Raw genomic sequence first — 21,450 nt, forward strand, 5'->3', positions numbered from 1 at the left:
TCAGTGTTCTACCCTCTGTTGATATATATATATATATATTTTTTTTAAATTCATGGTAGCAGCCATGTTTTAATTCCTAAGAGCCCTTCTTTATTATCTTCCTTTAGAAAAAAAAGCATAGTGAATATATTGTCTCATGGAATTTTTTTTTTAAGATTTATTTTGAGAGAGACAGAGTGTGCACATACATGTGCAGGGAGAGAGGCAGAGAGAAAGCATCTCAAGCAGACTCCCTGCTTAAAGGGAGCCCCACAGGGGCCTGATCTCATGACCCTGAGATTAGAGTCAAAGGTTCAACCAACTGAACCACCCAAGTGCCCCATTATCTCATAGGATTATAATGATGGGGTTTTTTTTTTTTTTTTTTTAACATTTTGTTAATTTATTCATGAGAGACACACAGAGAGAGAGGCAGAGACACAGGCAGAGAGAGAAGCAGGCTCCTTGCAGGGAGCCTGATGTGGGACTTGATCCGAGGACCCCAGGATCATGCCCCGAGCCAAAGGCAGACGCTCAACCACTGAGCCACCCAGGTGTCCCTAATGATAGGTTTTTGTAGGGGTTTGCCTTCTCCCTTTATAGTCTTTTTTGTTTGTTGGTTTTCCTTATTTGTTTTAGACTCTTTCATTTCACAGGCTCTCCACCCTGTGATAATTCTTTGCTATCTGCTTATGATTAAACATAATCTAACGATGATTACAAGCTCTAAGTGTGTAGGTGGGGTTATTGACTGTTGACTTCACGGTAGGGTGATCTGGGTCAGCCATTTGTTGGGGAATTCCCAATCAGTATCTCTAGGGGTTTTTTTTCCTTTGCCCTGGTCAGATCCCCAAAGGAGAGTTTCCAGTCTCTTAACTGCAGGGTAAAGGCCTTACTACTGCAGTTTCTGAGAGCAAGTAAGGAAACAGGTCTGAGTTTCTCTAGATTCTAATTTCAATATGCATATATTCACATAATCCTTATTTTCAGTATGGTACGCACGCTGTCAAATGTGCTTGTTACACCAGTCTAGAGATCCTTTGATTTACCACATCCATGTAATGAACCTTCAGACGTCCTATCCCCACCTCAGCAGAAGCAATATGGATGTGGGGCGAGAGGGAAAATTTAAGAATCTGATGCTGCTTTAACAGCTTTTACCAGTTCTCCTGAGTTAGAACATATACTTCCATTTAGCCTGCCACCTTTGCTTTTAGTTCTGGAGAAATTAGGTTGGTTCTTAGCTTATCCCTCTTTAAGTTTGACTTTGTTGGATCTGCAAAGTTAGTTGCCACCTGTCCATCTCTTTCCACCTTCCAAATTTTATTGCTGTTATCTCCTCTCTTGTTCTCCAAGTTCTTGTGGGTTTGTCATTTTAGAAGGTTGTATATTACAGTTTTACTGGGATTTCAAGTGGGCTTAATATCAGATGCATGTGTTCCTTTTGTCTTCTTAACCTGAAAGCTTATGTTCTGCTCTTAACAAGTGCTGACAGAGAGATTAACATAAAAATCACCCAGGTCTGTGATAATACCAAAAGAATCTCTTTTTTTTTTTTAAGATTTTATTTATTTATTCATGAGAGACACAGAGAGAGAGAGAGGCAGAGACATAGGCAGAGGGAGAAGCAGGCTCCATGCAGAGAGCCTGACGTGGGACTCGATCCTGGGTCTCCAGGATCACACCCTGGACTGAAGGCAGCGCTAAACCACTGAGCCACCCGGGCTGCCCCATTTTTTTTTTCAGTTTTGATTCTCTTTCCTTTTTAGTTTTTTTCGGGGAGATGGGGTGGTGGTGGATGGATACAGTGAGGTTTGGGAGGTCTAAATGTACTAATCCAGCCTGTACTGTCTAATAATATCTAGTATTATTCAGTTCTTTTCCATATACTTTGTAGCTACGTTAATCCTCATAATAATCCAGTTTGTATCTCCATTCTACCAATGATGAAACAGAGGCCCAAAGAGGAAATGTAAACTTCCAAAGTCACACAGTTCTGACATAGTGGAACCAGAATTTGAATCCAGGTAGCCTGACATCAAAGCTTGTTGCTTTAATTACTATACTATCAAATACTAGGTATAAATTGGAAAAGTCTCTTTTATGCCTTTTATGTTTAGTTTCTTTTATGTTCAGTTTCATTTACTATATAAGCCTCTCTTACTGCAGAAGTGTATAACTGACATGAAGCATCTATACAAGGGGTCTTTTTATATTCTTAGGTCTTTTGTATATTTTGAATTGACAGGATTACTCCAGAAAACAAAATTAATAGCCAAAGTGTACAGTTGTATGTGGCTCGTACTAAAACAGAAGCTATATGAATCAGTGCGGCCATGGAAAGGCTACACAAATTTTCAAGCCTCCACAGCCCCCTCATCTTATTCTTTCTCTTCTAGTCATTAAAGAGTGTCTATGATCCTGAAAGTATTTACATACTTTCCCAGTGTGAGCAGATTACTCCCTGTACATGAACTGGAACCCTGGTGGAAATTTTTAATAAATTTTTGAAAATGGAAATTAAAATGCATCAGAGTAAGTTAATTTAATCTTCCTGAAATTAGTTTTCAATCTTCAAAATACTGTCCTTTTTTACCTCACAGTGATAAAGTAAACACAAATGTAGAGAAATTAAAAAGACCAAAGAATGCATGTAAATGTTTGGAGAAAAGTCATACTATGAGTCAGGAGCCAATCTTCTGTCTTCTAGACAGTGCTGATTGTCAGCTAGCTGGGGAAATCCATCTTGGCCAATTTTAATCATTCTCTAAAAGGCTGGACAACTGTGTGGGTGCTAATGGCATTGGAGAGACATGGTACGCAGGAAAAACATCCCACACTTGACAGGATGTTCCCAAGTCAGGAAGGGCATTTCTCTTCCTCCGTAGACTGTTTCATTGACTAAAGACAACATGAGATCATTGAAATCTCCCCAAAATACCAAAGACTGACGAAAGCAGGATATAGGACATGGTGAGTCTAATGTAAACCAGTGGGATCATTTACGACATCATAATAAAGTTGATAGTATTTTATGCATCTGCTTTCTTCCAAGAGACTTAAAGAGCTTTATAGAGTCAGTCAGTCATCAGATTTTTAAATCTTCGGTGTTCAGAGTACATGGTTCCCAAGGATAGGAGCAGGACTCTGCTTCAGTCTCAGCGTCTCCTCCCTGAAACTCCACTACCAGGCTTTTGAAGCTTCCACTTCTTGAGTACCACCCAGTGAAGTTTCCCTCCCCCTCCTCACCCCAGCTTCTGCTGCTTCTCTAAAACATTTCCTTTTTTCATCTTCTTCCAATTCATTTTCATCAAATGTTAATCTGTGTCATATGTGGTATTTGGTTCCTGAACAGTTCTAGCAATAAAATGTCATTAATCTTCTTTAAGTAAAGAATGATCTCTCTCTCTCTCTCTCTCTCTCTCTCTCTCATTCTGTGTAAGCAGCAACAGCTCTTCTAGGTAGAACTAAGGCTAAGACCACACCAGTAAGTAGTTGGCAAATGAAAACGTGAGGAGAAGCCTTGAGCCACAACTTTGATGGGTTTCCTGCACTCCTTCCTTGGTGGCATTTTCAGAGGAGCACAGAAAAATACTGAATCTAGCAGTCACCTGAGGACTGTCTCTAGGGCAGGAATTCTCTCCCCCATACTTAGCTTGAGAGAATAATGAGAGTTACAAAGACAAAGAAGAGAATGAAACTGGGTATGAGCTTACCCACAACCAGTAGGAACACAGAAACAAGTAGAAAACTCCATTGCTCTAGTGTAAGTTATGACTTGCCTTGTTTTTTTCTGCTGCAAACTTTGTGGAGAGCACAGTGTGTCAATTTATAACACTGTGTAGTCTTCTGAGTCTGAGAACATTGTCTCTATAGAGTTCATCAATCATTATATCTCTAAAGTTACTTCATGTTCTCTTGGGAACATGGGAAATAATTGTCAAAATTAATTAATGCACATGAAAGAAAAGGATCCAAAGAATCTTTATTCACTTTTCTTGCTTTCTCTTGTTTGCCTTTAACATAAACCCATTGTATCCTAAAACCCAGCCAAATTCAAATAGGAACCCTCCACCTCCCATCCATCCTAGTTCAAGCCTGGAGTTACCATGAGGTTGTCTTGAGTGAAGCAATAGCATAAAAAGTAGATGTGTATTTCCTGGCTTTAGTGTCCAAAAAAAAAAAAAAACTATGTAACTGATCTTAGAAATTGGTATTCTTTTATGTTGAAGCCAGATGTAGGCAGTTTGTGATTATTTTAAGAATTTCTGTTTCTTATGGAATTTTAAGTCTCTCCACTTAGAAATAATGGAAAATAATCTCTTTAACATCAACATTCTATTTTTTAAAAGATTTTATTTGTTTATTTGAGAGAGAGGGAGAGAGCGGGCATAAGTTGGGAGGAGGGGTAGAGAGAGAGGGAGAAGAAGACTACCCACTGAACAGGGAGCCCAACGCAGGGTTCAATCCCAGGACCCTAAGATCATGACTTGAGCCTTAAGATATTGAGCCACACAGGCACTCCTCAACATTCTATTTAAAATTAATCTGCTTTCCTTTTGCAGCTCAGGTGCTGAACTTAATAGCTGTGTATATGTATAAAGAGGAGACAGGTCAAGGACAAAATCACTTCACATCTTCCTCAGTGTGAGCACTATTTACATGGTTTCATCTGAGAAAAATGAGGCCTCCAAAAACTTAGACCATTCAAGTACACAATGCCTTGTTCCTCAAACACCCCATCTGATCACTGTTTGCACCTATAACAGCTACTGACCGTTTTCAGAGAGAACAATTTCTACTTTAATCAAGCTCCTCTTCTGCATCAGGTCCTTTAAAGAAAATTGTCCACAGCTAAATGTAGGAATCTTTGGCCTTCCCATTTCACACCTCGAATACCAGCATCAGAAGCTGCCAGAGAATGACACAGGATGCCTTATTCACTGGGTACTGTGGGCTCTGACTAGCTGGATAGAATTGGGGAAGGAACTGCCCAGAGATAAGGCTAAGATAAGTAAATACAGCTTCTCCTCACTGTTACCCGACTGATGCATTAAAAGGAGAGAGATTGGACCGAAGAAGGTAGAGAGGTAGGTTGAGGAAGAGAACATACTTCAACACTAACCTGCAGCCTCCCAGGGCCACCTTACCAATTGGTTGGTTCCAGAAGTCATTAGAAAGGGGAGACATTGCCAGAGAGAGCATGCCCTGAAAGCCACATGGTTTTGAGATACTTTCTCCAATGAGCTTTTCATATAGGAATTGTATGTGGCTGTGATGTCATTTTACATTTTTGTTGATGACTTGACAGATAAAAATGTTCATAATACTGTTAAGGATAGTCAGGGAGAGGAAAGAGAAGAGGGGGAGGGTACCTTATTTCACATTTAAAACGTAAAGCAATCTGAGCAAATAAATAAAATAGGAATTTGGAATTCCTGACAAAGACCTGGATCCTGACTTAGATCCAAACCACAGATCCTATATTGATCTAAATTTGGAATGGTATCTTCAGTAGGAAATAGGGAGAGCGATATTAGATGAGTGATGTTTTGATTATGGTTCCACCTGAAAGTGCCTTTTGACCAAATGTTAGTGTGGAACAAGGAATGATCATTACTCACACTGGCCTTCTTACTCAGCCAGGACGCTGAGTGCTGAAAATCTCCCTACTGTGCAGACCGCTGCTGCCTCTAGGCACTCCTGGCTTCTACCGTCTTCTGGGTTTTTACACTGATTGGCTTGCTCTGTGAGTCTACAACCGGCTCCCACTTCCAGCCGTACACCAGCTGCATCTCCTCCCTGCCTCTGCCCTTGAGCCTCCAGCTTCTCGCCACCACCACCCCTTTGCCAATGACTCACACAGAATATAGAAGCTGTTAGGAGGAGCCACCTCTTGTTTCGACATAACACCACACACACACACCACAGTCAAACCAGTTTATCTCTGCTCAAATCCGCCTCTGTGCTAGAGTTCTCTCTCCTACCGCTTTTCTAGAGTCTCTTGCTGCTTTCTCCCAAAACCAGTTCCAGCAATCATCCCCTCTATGCCTGTACCTTCAGCCTCTACTGTGCACTTTATCTGATCAGAATATGAATACTGTCAGGTTTCTTCCATCTTTAAAAAAAAAAAAATCAACCACCTACTCCCTTCATAACGAAGCTTCTGGAGGTTGGAAGTTTTGAAGAGGACGTACGACACAGTTTCTGAAACGAAAAAGCGGAATTGATTGATATCTTTGGTGAGCAAAATAGAGCTATGCTCGTAAGACACAGTCTCTCTAGATAAAGCAAACTGTAACCATATGTAGTTTAGGAAACTGACTGAAATCTCACTCTTGTCACCATGGTGTTGTCAAAGTGACTCCTTCAAGTTGCAGGCCGCACTTTGGTGTCTCTAAGCACTGATACTTAACCTCTCCTTTCTTCTAGAAATGCTTTTATAGTCTTTCTGAGAGACTTCTGTCTCTTGGTTTTGCTTTCATCTCTGGCCATTCCCCAAGTTTATATTAAATTCTTTTCTTATTCTTGTCTTCAAAAAGTAGTATTCCTCGTGTTTCATCCTCAGCTTTATTCCTTTCTAAGTCTGTATCCTTCCTGTGATACCTCATCTACTCCCTGATGGCTCCAAATCTTTATCTCTGGCCCAGACTCCTCTGCTAAATAGTGGAGTCACAAAACTGGCTGCCCATTGGAAATCTCCCACCTGGGGATATCATGAGCTTTTCTTCTCATAGATCTTGTCTTGGTAGCATCATTTGTCCAGTTGTCCCAGTCTTCCTTGGATTTTCCCTCTCTTCATATCCCACATGTGATCAATGATTAAGCCCGATCAGTTCTGCTTTTCTCCTGACTCTCAGAGGGCTCTCTTCTCTCCATCTTTACTACCAGGTCTCATCTCTTACTTGGATTACCACAGAAGCCCCCTACTTGATCTCCTTGTCTAGCTTTCTTGCAGTTTACAATTTTGGTCTCTAAATTGGTAGTCATGTCATGCTCCTGTTTTCAATCCTTTGTTTTCCCCCCATTGCTTTGAGGTGGGGAAAGATTCCATATCACAGCTTACACAAGGACCTTTGTGATCTGACCTCTACATTCATTTCCAGCCTCATTTCTGGCATTCATCACTGTCATCCCACACTTTGGCTTGAAACACATTTGACAGCTTGCAGTTTCTCGAATTCAGCGTACTTAATAGAGAGCTTCCACCTTCAACATGCTACTCCTTGTCCTTGGAAAAACAGACAACTGGAGAGTATGTTATATGGGGATGCAGTCAGCAAAATCTAAGTGTGGGAAATTCTGTAAGACAAACAGCTATGTTTCTTTAACTGCAATCAAGCAATTGCAATATATGAAGCTTTTTTAGATCCTGATTTTTTTGAAAACTGTTTAAAAAAAAACATGACTCAAGGAACACTATATATTTGATATTAAGGAAGTGTTAAATTTTTAGATCTGATAATAGTGTTGTGCTTTTTTTTTTAAAGATTCCTTATGTCTAGATGTACGTACTGACATATTTACAGAAGAAATGATCTGATGTTGGATTTGTTTCAAGATAATCTGAGAGGGAGAATAATCTGGGTGGGGATATAGATGAAATTGGATTGGCCATCAGGTGATAATTATTGAAGCTGATGACAGGCACACAGCAGTTCATTATGCTATTTTACCTACTTTTGTTTATATTTTTAGATTTCAATAATAAAACTTTGTTTTATTGAAATATACATAATGTAAAATTTATTTTAACCATTTTTTGTAGTTTCTAGTTTTTATTTAAATTCCAGTTAACAAATAGTATAATATTAGTTTCAGGAGTAGAAGTTAATAATTCATCACTTACATTATAACCCACTGTTTTAACTGCTTTTAAGTATACAGTTCAATGGCATTAAGTACTTCACATTGTTGTACAGCTGTCATCACCATTCATCTCTAGAACCTTTTCACCTTCCCAAACTGAAATTCTGTATCCATTAAATAATATCTCCTCATTCATCCCACCCCTACCCCTTGCAATTATTATATTTTCTTTCTCTATGAATTTGACTACTCTAGGTACTCAAGTGGAATCATACAATATTGGTTCTTTTGTGTCTGGTTTAATGCCTTAACATAATGTTAACATAAATGTCTTCTAGGTTTATCCATGTTGTAGCATGTATCAGAATGTTATTCCTTTTTAATAGGAATATTATTCTGAATAATATTCTGAATAATATTCTGCTGTATGCCTTTACACATTTTGTTGTCCAGCTGTTGTTAGACATTTGGGTTGCTTCCAAAACTTTTTCCAGACTGTATCTGATAATGAGTATTTTAATATAGGGTATACTAATTATAGGTATCCTGCTGAAGAACTGGCATGAAACTAATTTCTATAGACATCAGATCCCAAAGGCTTAAGGGCTTTTGAAGATCTACAGTCCACACAACCCAGGAAGTGCCAGAGACTGCAGACAGTGGGGTAACAAGTTAAGAATAGGGAAAGGAAGTTAGACTTGCTGTTTAGGATTACTCAGAAAAGCTCTTGCTCTCATTGGCCTCTACCACCTCCTGGGCAGCTTTTCTACTGCCTGAGTATCCCTACGCAGTTATTTCTAACACATGTAACCATGCCAAATGTATTTTTACCCTAAGCTCAGGAACTACCTTTCAGCATTTTTATGCCAAAAATAAGTGTGTCGGGCAGCCCGGGTGGCTCAGTGGCTTAGCACTCAGCCCAGGGTGTGATCCTGGAGACCTGGGATCAAGTCCCACATCGGGCTCCCTGCATGGAGCCTGCTTCTCCCTCTGCCTATATTATATATCTGCCTCTCTCTCTCTCTCTCTCTTTCATGAATAAATAAACAAAATCTTTAAAAAATAAAAATAAAATAAATAAATAAATTTAAAAAACAGTCCAGAGTGGATTGTGGCTTTTATGGTCAGGACTGCCCTGAGCTCAAGAAAATTCTTCATCTTTCTCATCTAAACCTATTTCCTGCTTATAGTCTCAGGAGAAGAATGCCTTTTATATCTTATATTAACCATCCAGCATGCATTGGATATTTGTCACAGACCCCTTTGTCCTTAGAACCTCCAGTTTGTTTGGCTTAGAGGTTTTGTTTTTTGTTTTGTTTTGGCTTTTTTGTTTACTTTTTATTTTGAGGTCATCGTAGATTCATATGCAGATATAGGACATAATGCACAGGGATCCCATGTATCTTTTACCCACTTTCCTCCAATGGTAGTATCTTGCCAAACTGTATTATCACAATCAGGATATTGACCTTGATAGAGTCAAGATAGAGAAATTTCCATCACCACAAGGATCCCTCCTGTTGCCCTGTTATAGCCACACCTACTTCCTGCCTGACCTCACCTCCAACTTAGCCTCCAGTTGCCACTAATCTGTTCTCAATTTTTAGGATTTTCTCATTTCAGAAATGTTATATAAGGGGAATCGCAAGTACATAACCCTTTCTGTTTGGCTTTTTTCACACAACATAATTCTGTGGAGATCAATCCAAGTTGTTGCAGTACCAATACTTTGTTCCTTTTTATTGTCGATTAATATTCCATGATCTAGATGTACCAGTTTGTTTAACTATTCACCTATTAAAGGACATCTGGACTGTTTCCAGATATTGGCTATTAAGAATAAACATAAGTAGTTAAACATGTGTACAAGTGTCTGTGTGAACCTAAGTCTTCATTTCTCTGGGATAAATGTCCAGAAACACAATAACTTGGTCACATTAGTAGTTGCATGTTTAGTTTTACAAGAATCTACCAAACCGTTTCTAGAGTAACTGTACCATTTTACATTCCTACCAGTGGTATATGAGTGATTCAGTTTTTCCGTATCCTCACCAACATTTGGTGTTATTACTATTTTTTATTTTAGGCATTCTGATAGGTGTGTGGTGATACCTCATTGAGTTATAATTTGCATTTCCCTGATGGCTAATAATGTAGGATATCTTTTCATATACTTGTATATCATCCATGTCTTTGGTGAAAGGTCTTTGGGGTTTGTTTTGTTTTTTTTTTGTTTTTGTTTTTTTTTGTTTGTTTGTTTTGTTTTATTTTTAAGTAAACTCTACCCCCAGCTTGGGGCTTGATCCCAAGATCAAGAGTCGCATGTCCTACCAACTGAGCCAAAGGTGCCCCAAAAGGACTTTGTTCAAGTTTTATTTGGATTGTTTGCACATTTTTTAACTGTTTTGAGTTTTGAGAGATCTTTATATGTTCTAGATACCACTTCTCTTTTTTTGTATATTTTTTTATTGGAGTTTGATTTGCCAACATACAGTATAACACCCAGTGCTCATCCTGTCCAGTGCCCCCCTCAGTGCCCATCACCCAGTCATCCCAACCACCCCCCCACCTCCCTTTTCACCACCCCTTGTTCGTTTTCCAGACTTAAGAGTCTCTCATATTCTGTCACCCTCTCTGATATTTCCCACTCATTTTCTCTCCTTTCCCCTTTAATCCCTTTCACTATTTTTTATATTCCCCGAATGAATGAAACCATATAATGTTTGTGTTTCTCTGATTGACTTACTCCACTCAGCATAATACCCTCCAGTTCCATCCATGTCGAAGCAAATGGTGGGTATTCATCCTTTCTGATGGCTGAGTAATATTCCATTGTATACATAGACCACATCTTCTTTATCCATTCGTCTGTCGATGGGCACCGAGGCTCCTTCCACAGTTTGGCTATTGTGGACACTGCTGCTATAAACATTGGGGGCAGGTGTCCTGCCATTTCACTGCATCTGTGTCTTTGGGGTAAATCTCAGCAGTGTAATTGCTGGGTTATAGGGCAGGTCTATTTTTAACTCTTTGAGGAACCTCCACACAGTTTTCCAGAGTGGCTGCACCAGTTCACATTCCCACCAACAGTGCAAGAGCGTTCTAAATACCACTTCTTTGTTGAATATGTAGTTGCAAGTATTTTCTCCCAATCTATAACTTGTCTTTTTCATCTTTTTAACAGGACCTTTCATAAAGGAAACAGTTTTAATTCTGATGAAGTCCAATTTATCAATGTTTCGTTTTCTGCATACGGTCTTAGATGTCAAGTCTGAGAACTCTGTGTAGCTCTCTATCATGAAGATTTTTCTCCTCAGTTTTTTTTTTCTAACTTTATAGTTTGTTTTACATTTAAGTCCATGGTCTATTTTGATTTAGTTTTTTATATAAGGTATGAGATTTAAATAGAGGTTTATTTTTTACTTATTTTTTACTTATTGATGTCCAATTGTTTCAGCAGCACTTGGCATATTTGTGTGGGTCTATTTCTGGCTCACTATTGTTCTGTTGATCTATATGCCTACCCCTCTACCGGTATCACAGAATTTAAATTACTTTAGCTCTATAATAAGGCTTAAGATGAGGTAAACTGCTTCTTCCCACTTTTTTTTTTCAAAATTGTTTTAGCTGTCCTTTTTTTGCCTTACCATATAAGTTTATAATAATCCTGTCTGTATCCATCAAAAAATATTGCTGGGATTTTGGTAGGAATTACATTAAAACCCACATATGGATTTGGAAAGAATTGATCTCTTTACTATTTTGAGTCTTCCAATCCATGAATATGGATGGTGTTGTTGAGCTCTTCCATATACTTGCTGATTTTCTGTCTAGGTCTTCTCCCAGTTGTTGAGAGAGAAGCCTCCAACTATAACTATAGATTTGCCTATTTCAGCTTTACATTCTGTCAGCTTTTGCTTCACATATTTTGCAGCTCTGTTGTTTGGTGCACACACATTTAGAATTTCTATGTCTTCTTGGTAGATTGATCCTTTTATCACATAATGTCTGTCTGCATGTCTAGTAGTAATTTTCTTTGCTCTGACTTCTACTTTATTTAATATTAATGTAGCCACTCTGGCTTTCCTTTGAGGAATAGTTTGCATGATTTAACTTATTCTACCCTTTAACTTTCCACCAGCCTCTATTTTTATATTTGAAATGAGTTTCTTTTAGATAGTATGTAGTTGGATTATGTTTTTTAATGCACTCTGCCAGCTTCTTTTAATTGGGGTATTAAAAACCCTTTATATTTCATGTTATTATTGAACTGTTAGGATTTATGTGTGCCATTTTATTTTTTGTTTTTTATCATCTCTATTTTGTGTTTTTGTTTAATTTTTCTTGCCTTCCTATGTATGTGTATACACACACACACACAATATCACAATCTGCTGGTGTCATCATTGTACAAGTTTTCTATCTTGCCAGATGGTCTCTTTCCTGGTGCTTTGGCTAGAGAAAATAGACCTTTGGTGGGCTCTTTCTGTCTGTACCCATCGGCATTTTGGGGTTTCTGGCTCCAAGTATAGGATATATGAGGCAAAAAGGAAATCTAAGGAACTCACTGCCATGTCATTCTTCATGCCCCCAATACTCTAGCCAGTCTGGTTTTTTCTCTTTACCTTTCACAGTCTTCTTTTTCTTAATTTCTGATTTTTTTTCTTTATTTGGAAAATAGGCATAAATTTCATTTTATGCCATATTTTTTAAAGCAATATCCACAACCAACATGGGGCTTAAACTTAAAACCTCAAGATCAAGAGTCTCATGTTCCACTGACTGAGCCAGCCAGGTATCCCTATACTGTAGTTTATATCTTAAACGTGTTTGATTTTTGGAAACATCAAACTTTCAAAGTCTTTCTGGGTTTGTTTTGTATAATATCTGGAGTTTTTAGTTGTACTTAGTGGCAGAGATAGGAAAATGTAGATTTACTCCCATCTTCCCAGAAGTGGAAATCCCTCCCATTTTTATTTTTGTTCTAATATAGAATTAATGTAAATTTTCTTTTTCTTTACTGTTCTGAGTATACCTATGACTCTGACCTAGCCCACTGGATCCAGCCTTGGAATTTACCTCAAAGGAAGTTGACTCATAGCTAGACTGTCAATAGTTTCAGGCCAGTGCTTTTTTCTGTATACTCTTCTTTCTTTCCTGTGTCTTTCATTTATTCTCCTTTGTTTGCATTGTTTCAGAGAGAGCTGCTGCTAGTCGACACCTCTAAGCCACAAGATGGTGCCCCAGAGCAGTTCAAGCTAATCCTTTTCTGGGCCCCTGTTTTTAACATGATATTAGTAAACTTAAGGCCATTTATCTAAACCAGAGTATAGCTCTGAAGACTCAGTTGTATTTTCCTTTAAGCCATGTCTTCCCAGTTGCGTGGAAATTTAAGCAATCAATATCAAAAAATGTTTTTGTTTGATTGGGGGGGGGCATCTTTTAACTCGGTAGGAATTCATATGGAAAATTTTAAAACTAATTGGAATTTATCTTCAAGAATCCAGTTGCTATTTTGTAATTGGGCTCACTGAAAATAATCTGTAATTTCAACATAGCTTTAGGAAAGGACCGTTATAGAGGTGCCTGGGTGGCTCCATCTGCTAAGCAGTTAAGTGTCTGACTTGGGCTCAGGTCATGATCTCAGTGTCCTGGGATTGAGCCATGCATTGGGTCCTGCCTCATGCTCAGCAGGGAGTCTGCTTGTCCCTCCCCCCTGCTCATGCTTTCCCTCTCTCGAATAAATAAAATCTTTAAAAATACATAATAAAGTAAGTAGATAGAAAGAAAAAGGAAGAAGAGAATGTTACAAGTACTTTCTGAAGGAGATGCACCTCTGAGTATCTTTTGAGGTATTTGGATTGATGAGCCAAACTTTTTTATAGTGTAGATGTTTGTTTTTGATTGCTAGCCTTAACTTTTAAAATGATGGCTTAAAAAAATAAATAAATAAAATGATGGCAGGGCTTCCTGGGTGGCTCAGTGGTTTAGCGCTGCCTTCAGCCCCAGGTTGTGATCCTGGAGACCTGGGATCGAGTCCCACGTTGGGCTCCCTGCATGGAGCCTGCTTCTCCCTCTGCCTGTGTCTCTGCCTCTCTCTCTCTGTGTCTCTCATGAATAAATAAATAAAATATTAAAAATTAAATTAAATTAAATTAAATGATGGCTTACAAGCTTATAAGATTATATAAAAATGTACGGAATAAATCCACTGTTAAATACATGTTAACAGTCTTTGGGTGGTAAGATTTTAAAGAGAGAGAGATTTTATTTATAGGAAAGAAAAAGAGAACAGGGTAGGCAGAGGGAAAGGGAGAAGCAGGCTCCCTGCTGAGCAGGGAGCCCACTTAACCCACTGAGCCACCCTGGTATCCCAGAGACCAAGTCTCTTAAAATTTTGTAGGCCGAGATACCTACCATGTGCCTTATAATTAGAGAAACCTGGGAAATAACTGTTGAATGAACACAGAAGCCACTATCCCTAGCTTTGAAGGAAAGAATTATATTTTACTAGTTTTAAGCTTTGGGTTTAGAGGCTTTACACTGACTGGTCTTGGTATACTTTTCTGCTTAAGTATTAGCACACATTCAGTGGGCAAGTTGTGTCCATTCTGTCTTAATTCTAGAACTACTAATTAGAGATAATAAAACCATCTGCAATTTCCTAAAATAAGATTAGTAATGGAGTAGGATGGACAATGTAAATCCAAAGCATTAAGCAGTAATACTAAAAATTTGGCCCTTGCTAAATTTATTCTTAAATTGTTAGAGAATCTACATAGATATTATACATAACAGTGCTAAAACTATATTTGACAACTGACCAAATAAACGAATGAAGTTTTATTGATTAAGGAATTTTAAATAATATTCTAAAAATCTACAGGGGAAGAAATTATGAGTGAAGAGAAGCTAAATTAAAATCAGTGCCCTTTCCAACCATGACTCAAAAAAATTAATTTCTTCAGTGACTTTTAACTCATGATTTTCATAGGCTCAGCAATTATTATAAAGAACTTTTATATTTCTGATATTGTATAACAATTTACAATTTTTCATTAACTTCTTTTTTTAGTAATATCCATTGATAACTTAGTTTAGTACATTGTAAATAAAAGTAATCTATAGACTTCTTATGAAAGGTTGAATGTAGGCAAGCTTACCAAAGTACCAGATTTGCTAAAAATTCAGACTTTTGAGAAGTGGTCATGTGCACACAAGATGAGTGGGAAGTAGAGAAAATGGGAGTAAATTCACTGAAAAGGAGACTAGAGAATAGAAACTGACAGAGCTTTGAGTGGAAAAAAGGATTTCAGTGAAAGGTAGCAGTCTTAACAAAATCATGACACAGAAAAGTTGGCTGAAAAGACGCTTTATAGACTAGCCATATACAAATTTAAAAAAAAAAAGAAGTAGAACTCTTTATTCAAATGGAAACTTATGCAGAGTACTGATATGTAAGTATATAAAAGCTGAGCTGTTTTGGTTGAAACAGGTTGGGGACTAAAACCCATCCTTGAACCTTCCTATATCTATCCCAGTGTGCTCTGTGAAATAGACATTAAAAACAACTCATCTTGTCTGGGCTTAGAGAACCCCTCCCTAGACCCAGTGAAAAGTAGCCTGACCAGTAGGCAGGTATTAGTTAGACTTTAATTTGTAATAAGGAAGCATTTTCTTCAGGCTTACAAAGATAGAAAATTATTTTAAGGAATGTTTTCTCACCCCTTACCAGGAAAAAGTATTTTACCATTGAGTACTACCTGGAAGAATCACTCCACTTACTTGAGATTCTTCCCTTGGCCTTCTTGGGCACTGGTTTTGTGTTTTTTAGCTCTTGGATGTGGTCTCTCAACTAGCCAAGCAGAATCTGGAACTGCTGGTCCTGGGCCGAAAGCACATGCTAACACAGCACTCCAGGTGGAGAAAGGATGAAATGAAAATGGTGCAAAAACAAGCCAGCTGCTTTTTTGCTGACAACCTGTAAGTACTGAAAGTTCTAGGTGAATTACACTAGGCCCAAGTCATCTGCTTGTTAGTTACCTATATTCACCATTTTTAAAGTGCATGTGTAATGAATCCAAAAAAAGATTTGAGGCAGCTTATAAAAATATATTTCCTACACAGGATAAATTTAAATAGATGAAATCAGGAGAAAGGAGAAATAGGATGAAGATAAAGTCAGAAGTGAGATGAGTACACAGAATGCATGCCATTTAGGTCCTACCTAAATCATTAAGCAAATATTATATAAAGATGAAAACTTTCTGTGTTCTTGTAAAACAACAGTTCACCAAGTCCCTGCCTTCATGGGATTTAAACAGGTAAACAAATTAAAAAGTAATGTAATTCTAGGCAGTGATCAAGGCTAAAGACAATAAAGCGAGTAAATAGGTAAAAAAGGATAAGGGAGGGGGTAGGATTTGGTGGTCAGGAATAGCACATATGGTTTCTATGTATTTGGTGCCTGCCACAGTTTTATATGTATCAGGGCACCAAGTACACAGAAAGTATATATGTAGTGCTCTCATCATCACTATTATATTTCTTAGGTAGAAGAATTAGATAAATGCAGCAATAAAACCAAAAAGCCTGTTGGAAATTGGTCTCATACTTGGTTTGAGACTTGTACTTATTGTGTCCATTAAAGTGACCTTCTATGGCTTCAGATTTGAATACTTAAGTTTTAATATTAATTCTATTTTCTACCAACGTGCCAAAGAAGTCTTTTCTGACATACATTACAGAGATTAGTATAGTGAATCCCCACGTAACTGTCACCCAGCTCCAACAATTACCATCATTTTTCTAATCTTGTTCCATTTAATCCCCTATGTTTTTTTTCTTTTTTTCTTTCCCTCTCTCTTTTTCCTGGAGATTTTTTTTTAAAGATTTATTTATTTATTTATGATAGACACACAGAGAGAGAGAGAGGCAGAGACACAGGAGGAGGGAGAAGCAGGCTCCACACCAGGAGCCCGACGTGGGACTCGATCCTGGGACCCCAGGATTGGGCCCTGGGCCAAAGGCAGGCACTAAACCGCTGAGCCACCCAGGGATCCCCTTCCCTGGAGATTTTTAAGGCAGACAGATTCCAGTCATTTATCATTTCATTCCAAATAGTTCAGTATAAAATAAACACTAAATGGTCCTACCATTTGGGTCATTTGGATCAAGGCAAAAGACCTATCACATGCTGAAGTCCTAATCTCTGAGCCAAGGCAGCTACTGTTGTTCTTACAGCACACAGTACTCCAGTGGTAAGTGCCGAAGTTGAGGGTCCATTGGAGACTCTGAGTCACTGACTCTTCTCAAAGCAGGAGATGCCTTCGGGTGCTGATCTGGGTGACTTCCCAGAAGCTGCTTTGAGATACCAATTTTAACTTTGAGGGCAGCCCATTATTTTTGGTAACTTGCAAGCAAGTGTCATCCTGCCCTGTTACTATTATGAACATTTTTTTAGTTTGAGTGAGGAAAGCGGGGGAAGGGTGTGCTCTGTGGTGGATAAGGCAAATAGGAACAGCATCTGGGGCACACAGAGACCAACTTTTGAATGAGAAGAGAGGATAATTGTTAGAATTCTCCATTTTAGTGGAAGAGCCCAATTGAGCCAAGGTGAATATTTGCATTCCCTTCCCTTTAGCTTTCCATCTGTGTTCTAGATAGTGCTGTCAATTAGCAAAGGACTTGGAGGTGGTTAGTTTATAAGCATCACTGAAATCATGTCAGTTAAGAATGCAGAGCATCAAAGTGCCTGGGTGGCTCAGTCAGTTAAACGTCTGCCTTCATCTCGGGTCATGATTTTAGGATCCTGGGATCAATTCCTGCATTGGGCTCCCTGCTCAGTGGGGAGTCTGCTGCTTCTTCTCCTTTTGCCCCTCCCCCAGCTGATGTTCTCTCTCTTTCTGTCTCTTAAGTAAGTAAATAAAATCTTTAAAAAAAAAGGGGGGGGGGGAAGAAAAGAAAAGAATGCGGAGCACCTCTAAAGAAAGTAGAATAAGAAGTAAAAAGCATGGTAAAGAATTCTGTACTCTGCTTCCTTGGGGTTATGTTTGATTGTATTCTTTCTTATGCCTGGCTCAGCTCAGAGGATGATCCATTCCTTCTCTATGCCACGCTGCACTCGGGGAACCACTGCAAGTTTATCACAAAAGATCTGATGCGGGACCACAAGGCCTGTCTACACAATGCCAAGACCCAGCACCTCTTCTTTAAGTGGCAGCGGGGACATCAGCTGGCAATTCTTAATAGGCTTCCAGGATCAAAAATAATCTTTCAGGTATGTTATTTGTTCTCTACTTAATGTCAACAGAATCCAGTATATAATAAAAATGTGGCATAGTAAAAGAATGTTGCAATTAGTTGAAGGTTCTGAATGCTTTATTTTTCTCAGCTGCAGTTTGGTATTTGGAATTAGCCAGTTCCTGGAAAGGGAAAGTCAGCCAGGGCAAAAGTTTTCATAGACCAGCCCCACATTAATTGATACATTGAAAACTCTGAGATGTCATCAGTTGTGACTTCAATTATGTTACCAATTATAACTCCTCATACATATTTTTTAATTTTCCTATTTATTTGCAATAGCTGAAAATTCCTTATCCCTTGTGGTCCATGAATACCTCTGCTAAGGAATTCCTTTTTCCTGTTAATCCACTTCAGCAGCAAAGACTCAACTGAGTTCTCCTTTGATTCTAGTTTATATTCCTACAAATACAAGGAATGTCTCTTGTGTGAAAGCAAAGGGAGAAAATCCAAAGGAGAGTTATTATAGAAAAATACATTAGCCAATAGTAAATATGGCCCAATGGTTAAAAAACATACAAAACAAGTCTGTATGAAAAATCAAGACTTTGGGGGAATCCCTGGGTGGCGCAGGGGTTTGGCGCCTGCCTTTGGCCCAGGGCGCGATGACTTTGGGAAATGATACAGAACAACAAAAAATTACAAGAAAAGTAGAGATGAGAAGTAAAGGTCTAATTAAATAATTCAGCCATGATGTAACAACCTAATTTCAATGCCTATTCAAAGAAATCAACTGTAAAATATATGCATGCACATATGCATATATTTTGGATTGGAGAATATGAACAGTAGACATGATAAGGAATTATTAACTCTTAAGTATAATAATAGTATTGAACTTATATTCACAAAATAGACCCTTATCTTTTAAGGGTACATACTGAATATTACAGAAGAAGTAATATAATGTCTGAGATTTGTTTCACAATAATCTTGAGGGGTGGTATGGATGAAACAAAATTAGCCACGTGTTGATAATGGTTGAAGCTGGGGGGGTGGCTGGGAGTTCATTTTACTATTTCTCTACTTTTATATATATATGAAATTTTTGTCTCACTGATAAAGGCAAGAAAAGGGATACTATAGCCTATAAACGTGATGTTCCTATAGAGAGCGTTTAACCTTAAAAATGAACCCCCCCCAAAAAAAGGAACCCCTAATACTAGAGTTTATCTTCACAGAGCTAGCTGCTTTTTGAAAATTCATTAAGTCAAAGAAAATACTCCTGAAGCAAACTGAGAAGTTGTCAGAAAAGAAAGGGAAATGGCCAGGTAACCCCTTAGTGTTCTCAATGTTTGGTTCCCTTTTTAACTCAACAGAATATTCCCAGTTATGACACAGTGGTACAAACAACTGGAGACTCATGGCACATACCATATGATGACGACATGGTGGAAAGATATTCCTATGAAGTGCCAACCAAATGGCTTTGTCTTCACCGAAAGACATAAGGACTCTACTCTGCCCCATGCCAAACTTGTGTTTGGGGGCCCTTCTGGTTGGCATCAGAGCTCTTCAGTCAGTGCTTGTTTAGAGCATTGCTCCTGTGTGATCCAGTTTGTCCTGTTTGGTCCAGTTGGTTTGCATGTCAACAAATTGATTTTTTTTAATTAAATAAAATATAATATCTTTTCATAACAAGTTGCATTTGTTTTCGGAGACTTACCCAGAGTTGGGGATCTCAAGGTAGAATGAAGCCTGTTTCTCCTGTTGGGCCAGATATCCCACTTACTTGGGCAATAAGTGCTCTGATATCCATTTTGCTACTCCTGACCTCACCTTTCAGGTCCTCCAATAGTGGAACCAATGCATCTAGGCCTAGGCCGCTCGTGTTGTTGTGTGTGCCTTCTCCCATTTCCGGTATCTTCTCATCCTGTACAGATTATCTCCCACTCACACTAAATCACTTAATGACCTCTGATAAATGGGCCAAGATATCAGAAGCTTATTAGAGGACGCCTGGGTGGCTCAGCAGTTGAACATCTGTCTTCAGTTCAGGGCGTGATCCTGGAGTTCTGGGATTGAGTCCCACATCGGGCTCCTTGCATGGAGCCTGCTTCTCCTCCCTCTGCCTGTGTGTCTCTGCCTCTCTTTCTGTGTCTCTCATGAATAATAAATAAAATCTTTTTAAAAAATTACTCTAAAAATAATAAATAATAAAATTTAAAATTTAAAAAAAGCTATTAGCGACTTTTACTTAACCACCCAATGATTTGGGTTGAAGAGAAAGGAGCAGTGCATTCTCTTTAGCCTCTGGTCATTTGTTCTTCATTCTACAATGCCTTTATTCAAATTGATTCAATATTTTATGAACACTATTAATTCCATCCCTTAGTATACGAGGGCTTTTTGAAGGATACAATTTTTTCCCCATTTAATCAAGTTTGACTTAGTTTAACAAAGTGATTAACTTTTCATATTTGCCTTTGTTTTACCTGCCTTCCAGCCAACTTACACCTCACTGGACTTTAATTTTAGCTGGAAATATTCATGTTCCAATACTTTATGTTCTTTACTTATTTGTACATACGGTATGATTTAATATTCAAGAATAGGCCAAGTCAATCTATGATAATAAAAATCACAATAGTAGTGCCTGAGGCAAGGGCACAAGAGAACTTTCTGGAGGGTGATAGAAAGTTCTATGTATTGATATGGGTGATGCCAACTTAGGTGTATGTGTATATTAGTCAAAATTTATCACACTAAACACTTTAAAATAGATGCATTTATAACAATGTATCCAAAAATGTTAACATCAAAAAGATAATTATTTAGGGGTGCCTGGGTGGCTTGGTCAGTTGAACGTCTGGCTCCTGGTTTTGGCTCAGGTCATGATCTCCTGGGTGGTGGAATGGAGCCCTGCATCAAGGAGTCTGCTTGAAGATTCTCTCTCCCTCTTCCTCTGCCCCTTCCACTCATGCTCTTTCTCTCAAATAAATGCATAAATACATTAAACCCTGGGACAACTGGCTGGCTCAGTCAGAAGAAAATGAGACTAAATCTCAGGGTTGTGAGTTCAAGCCTCACATTGGGTGTAGAGATAACTAAAAAATTAGAATTAAATAAAATACCAACTTCTACTTGACAGGAATTGAAGTACATCTGTTCTTTGTCCAGGAGTTGGGGAAATCTAGGGCTGCTTAGGTAAATCACAGTGACACAGGACCCTGGGGAATGTAGAGATCTTCTGAAGGAAGGCGGCTGGTCCGAAACACATAGACTGCCCTTTTGTGTTCTGATCACCTGAGTGGAAGAAAAAAACTACCTGTCAAGCAAGGTCCAAGACAGTGGGAAGAAGAATTCTTTTAAAAGTCGTACTCAGGGGGATCCCTGGGTGGCTCAGCGGTTTGGCGCCTG

At 38.5% G+C, this 21,450-nt stretch overlaps 1 protein-coding gene across 3 annotated transcripts in view; it reads left to right on the top strand.

Moving 5' to 3' along the window:
* PRORP (protein only RNase P catalytic subunit) overlaps positions 1-21,450 on the top strand; it is a 133,123-nt gene that overhangs the window by 104,369 nt on the left and 7,304 nt on the right. The window contains exons 6-8 of one of the 3 annotated variants that reach the window (XM_072761415.1): positions 15,623-15,771; positions 17,872-18,067; positions 19,972-20,269. In XM_072761415.1, the coding sequence (XP_072617516.1) occupies positions 15,623-15,771; positions 17,872-18,067; positions 19,972-19,992 (366 nt within the window). In that variant the 3' untranslated portion in view covers positions 19,993-20,269. Of the gene's footprint in view, positions 1-15,622; positions 15,772-17,871; positions 18,068-19,409; positions 19,729-19,971; positions 20,270-21,450 lie in introns of those variants that run through there. The other 2 variants (XM_026018997.2, XM_072761414.1) reach the window with 2 other exon arrangements.

Source organism: Vulpes vulpes, chromosome 6, assembly GCF_048418805.1.
Source record: "Vulpes vulpes isolate BD-2025 chromosome 6, VulVul3, whole genome shotgun sequence".
In the NCBI taxonomy this organism is placed as follows: domain Eukaryota; kingdom Metazoa; phylum Chordata; class Mammalia; order Carnivora; family Canidae; genus Vulpes; species Vulpes vulpes.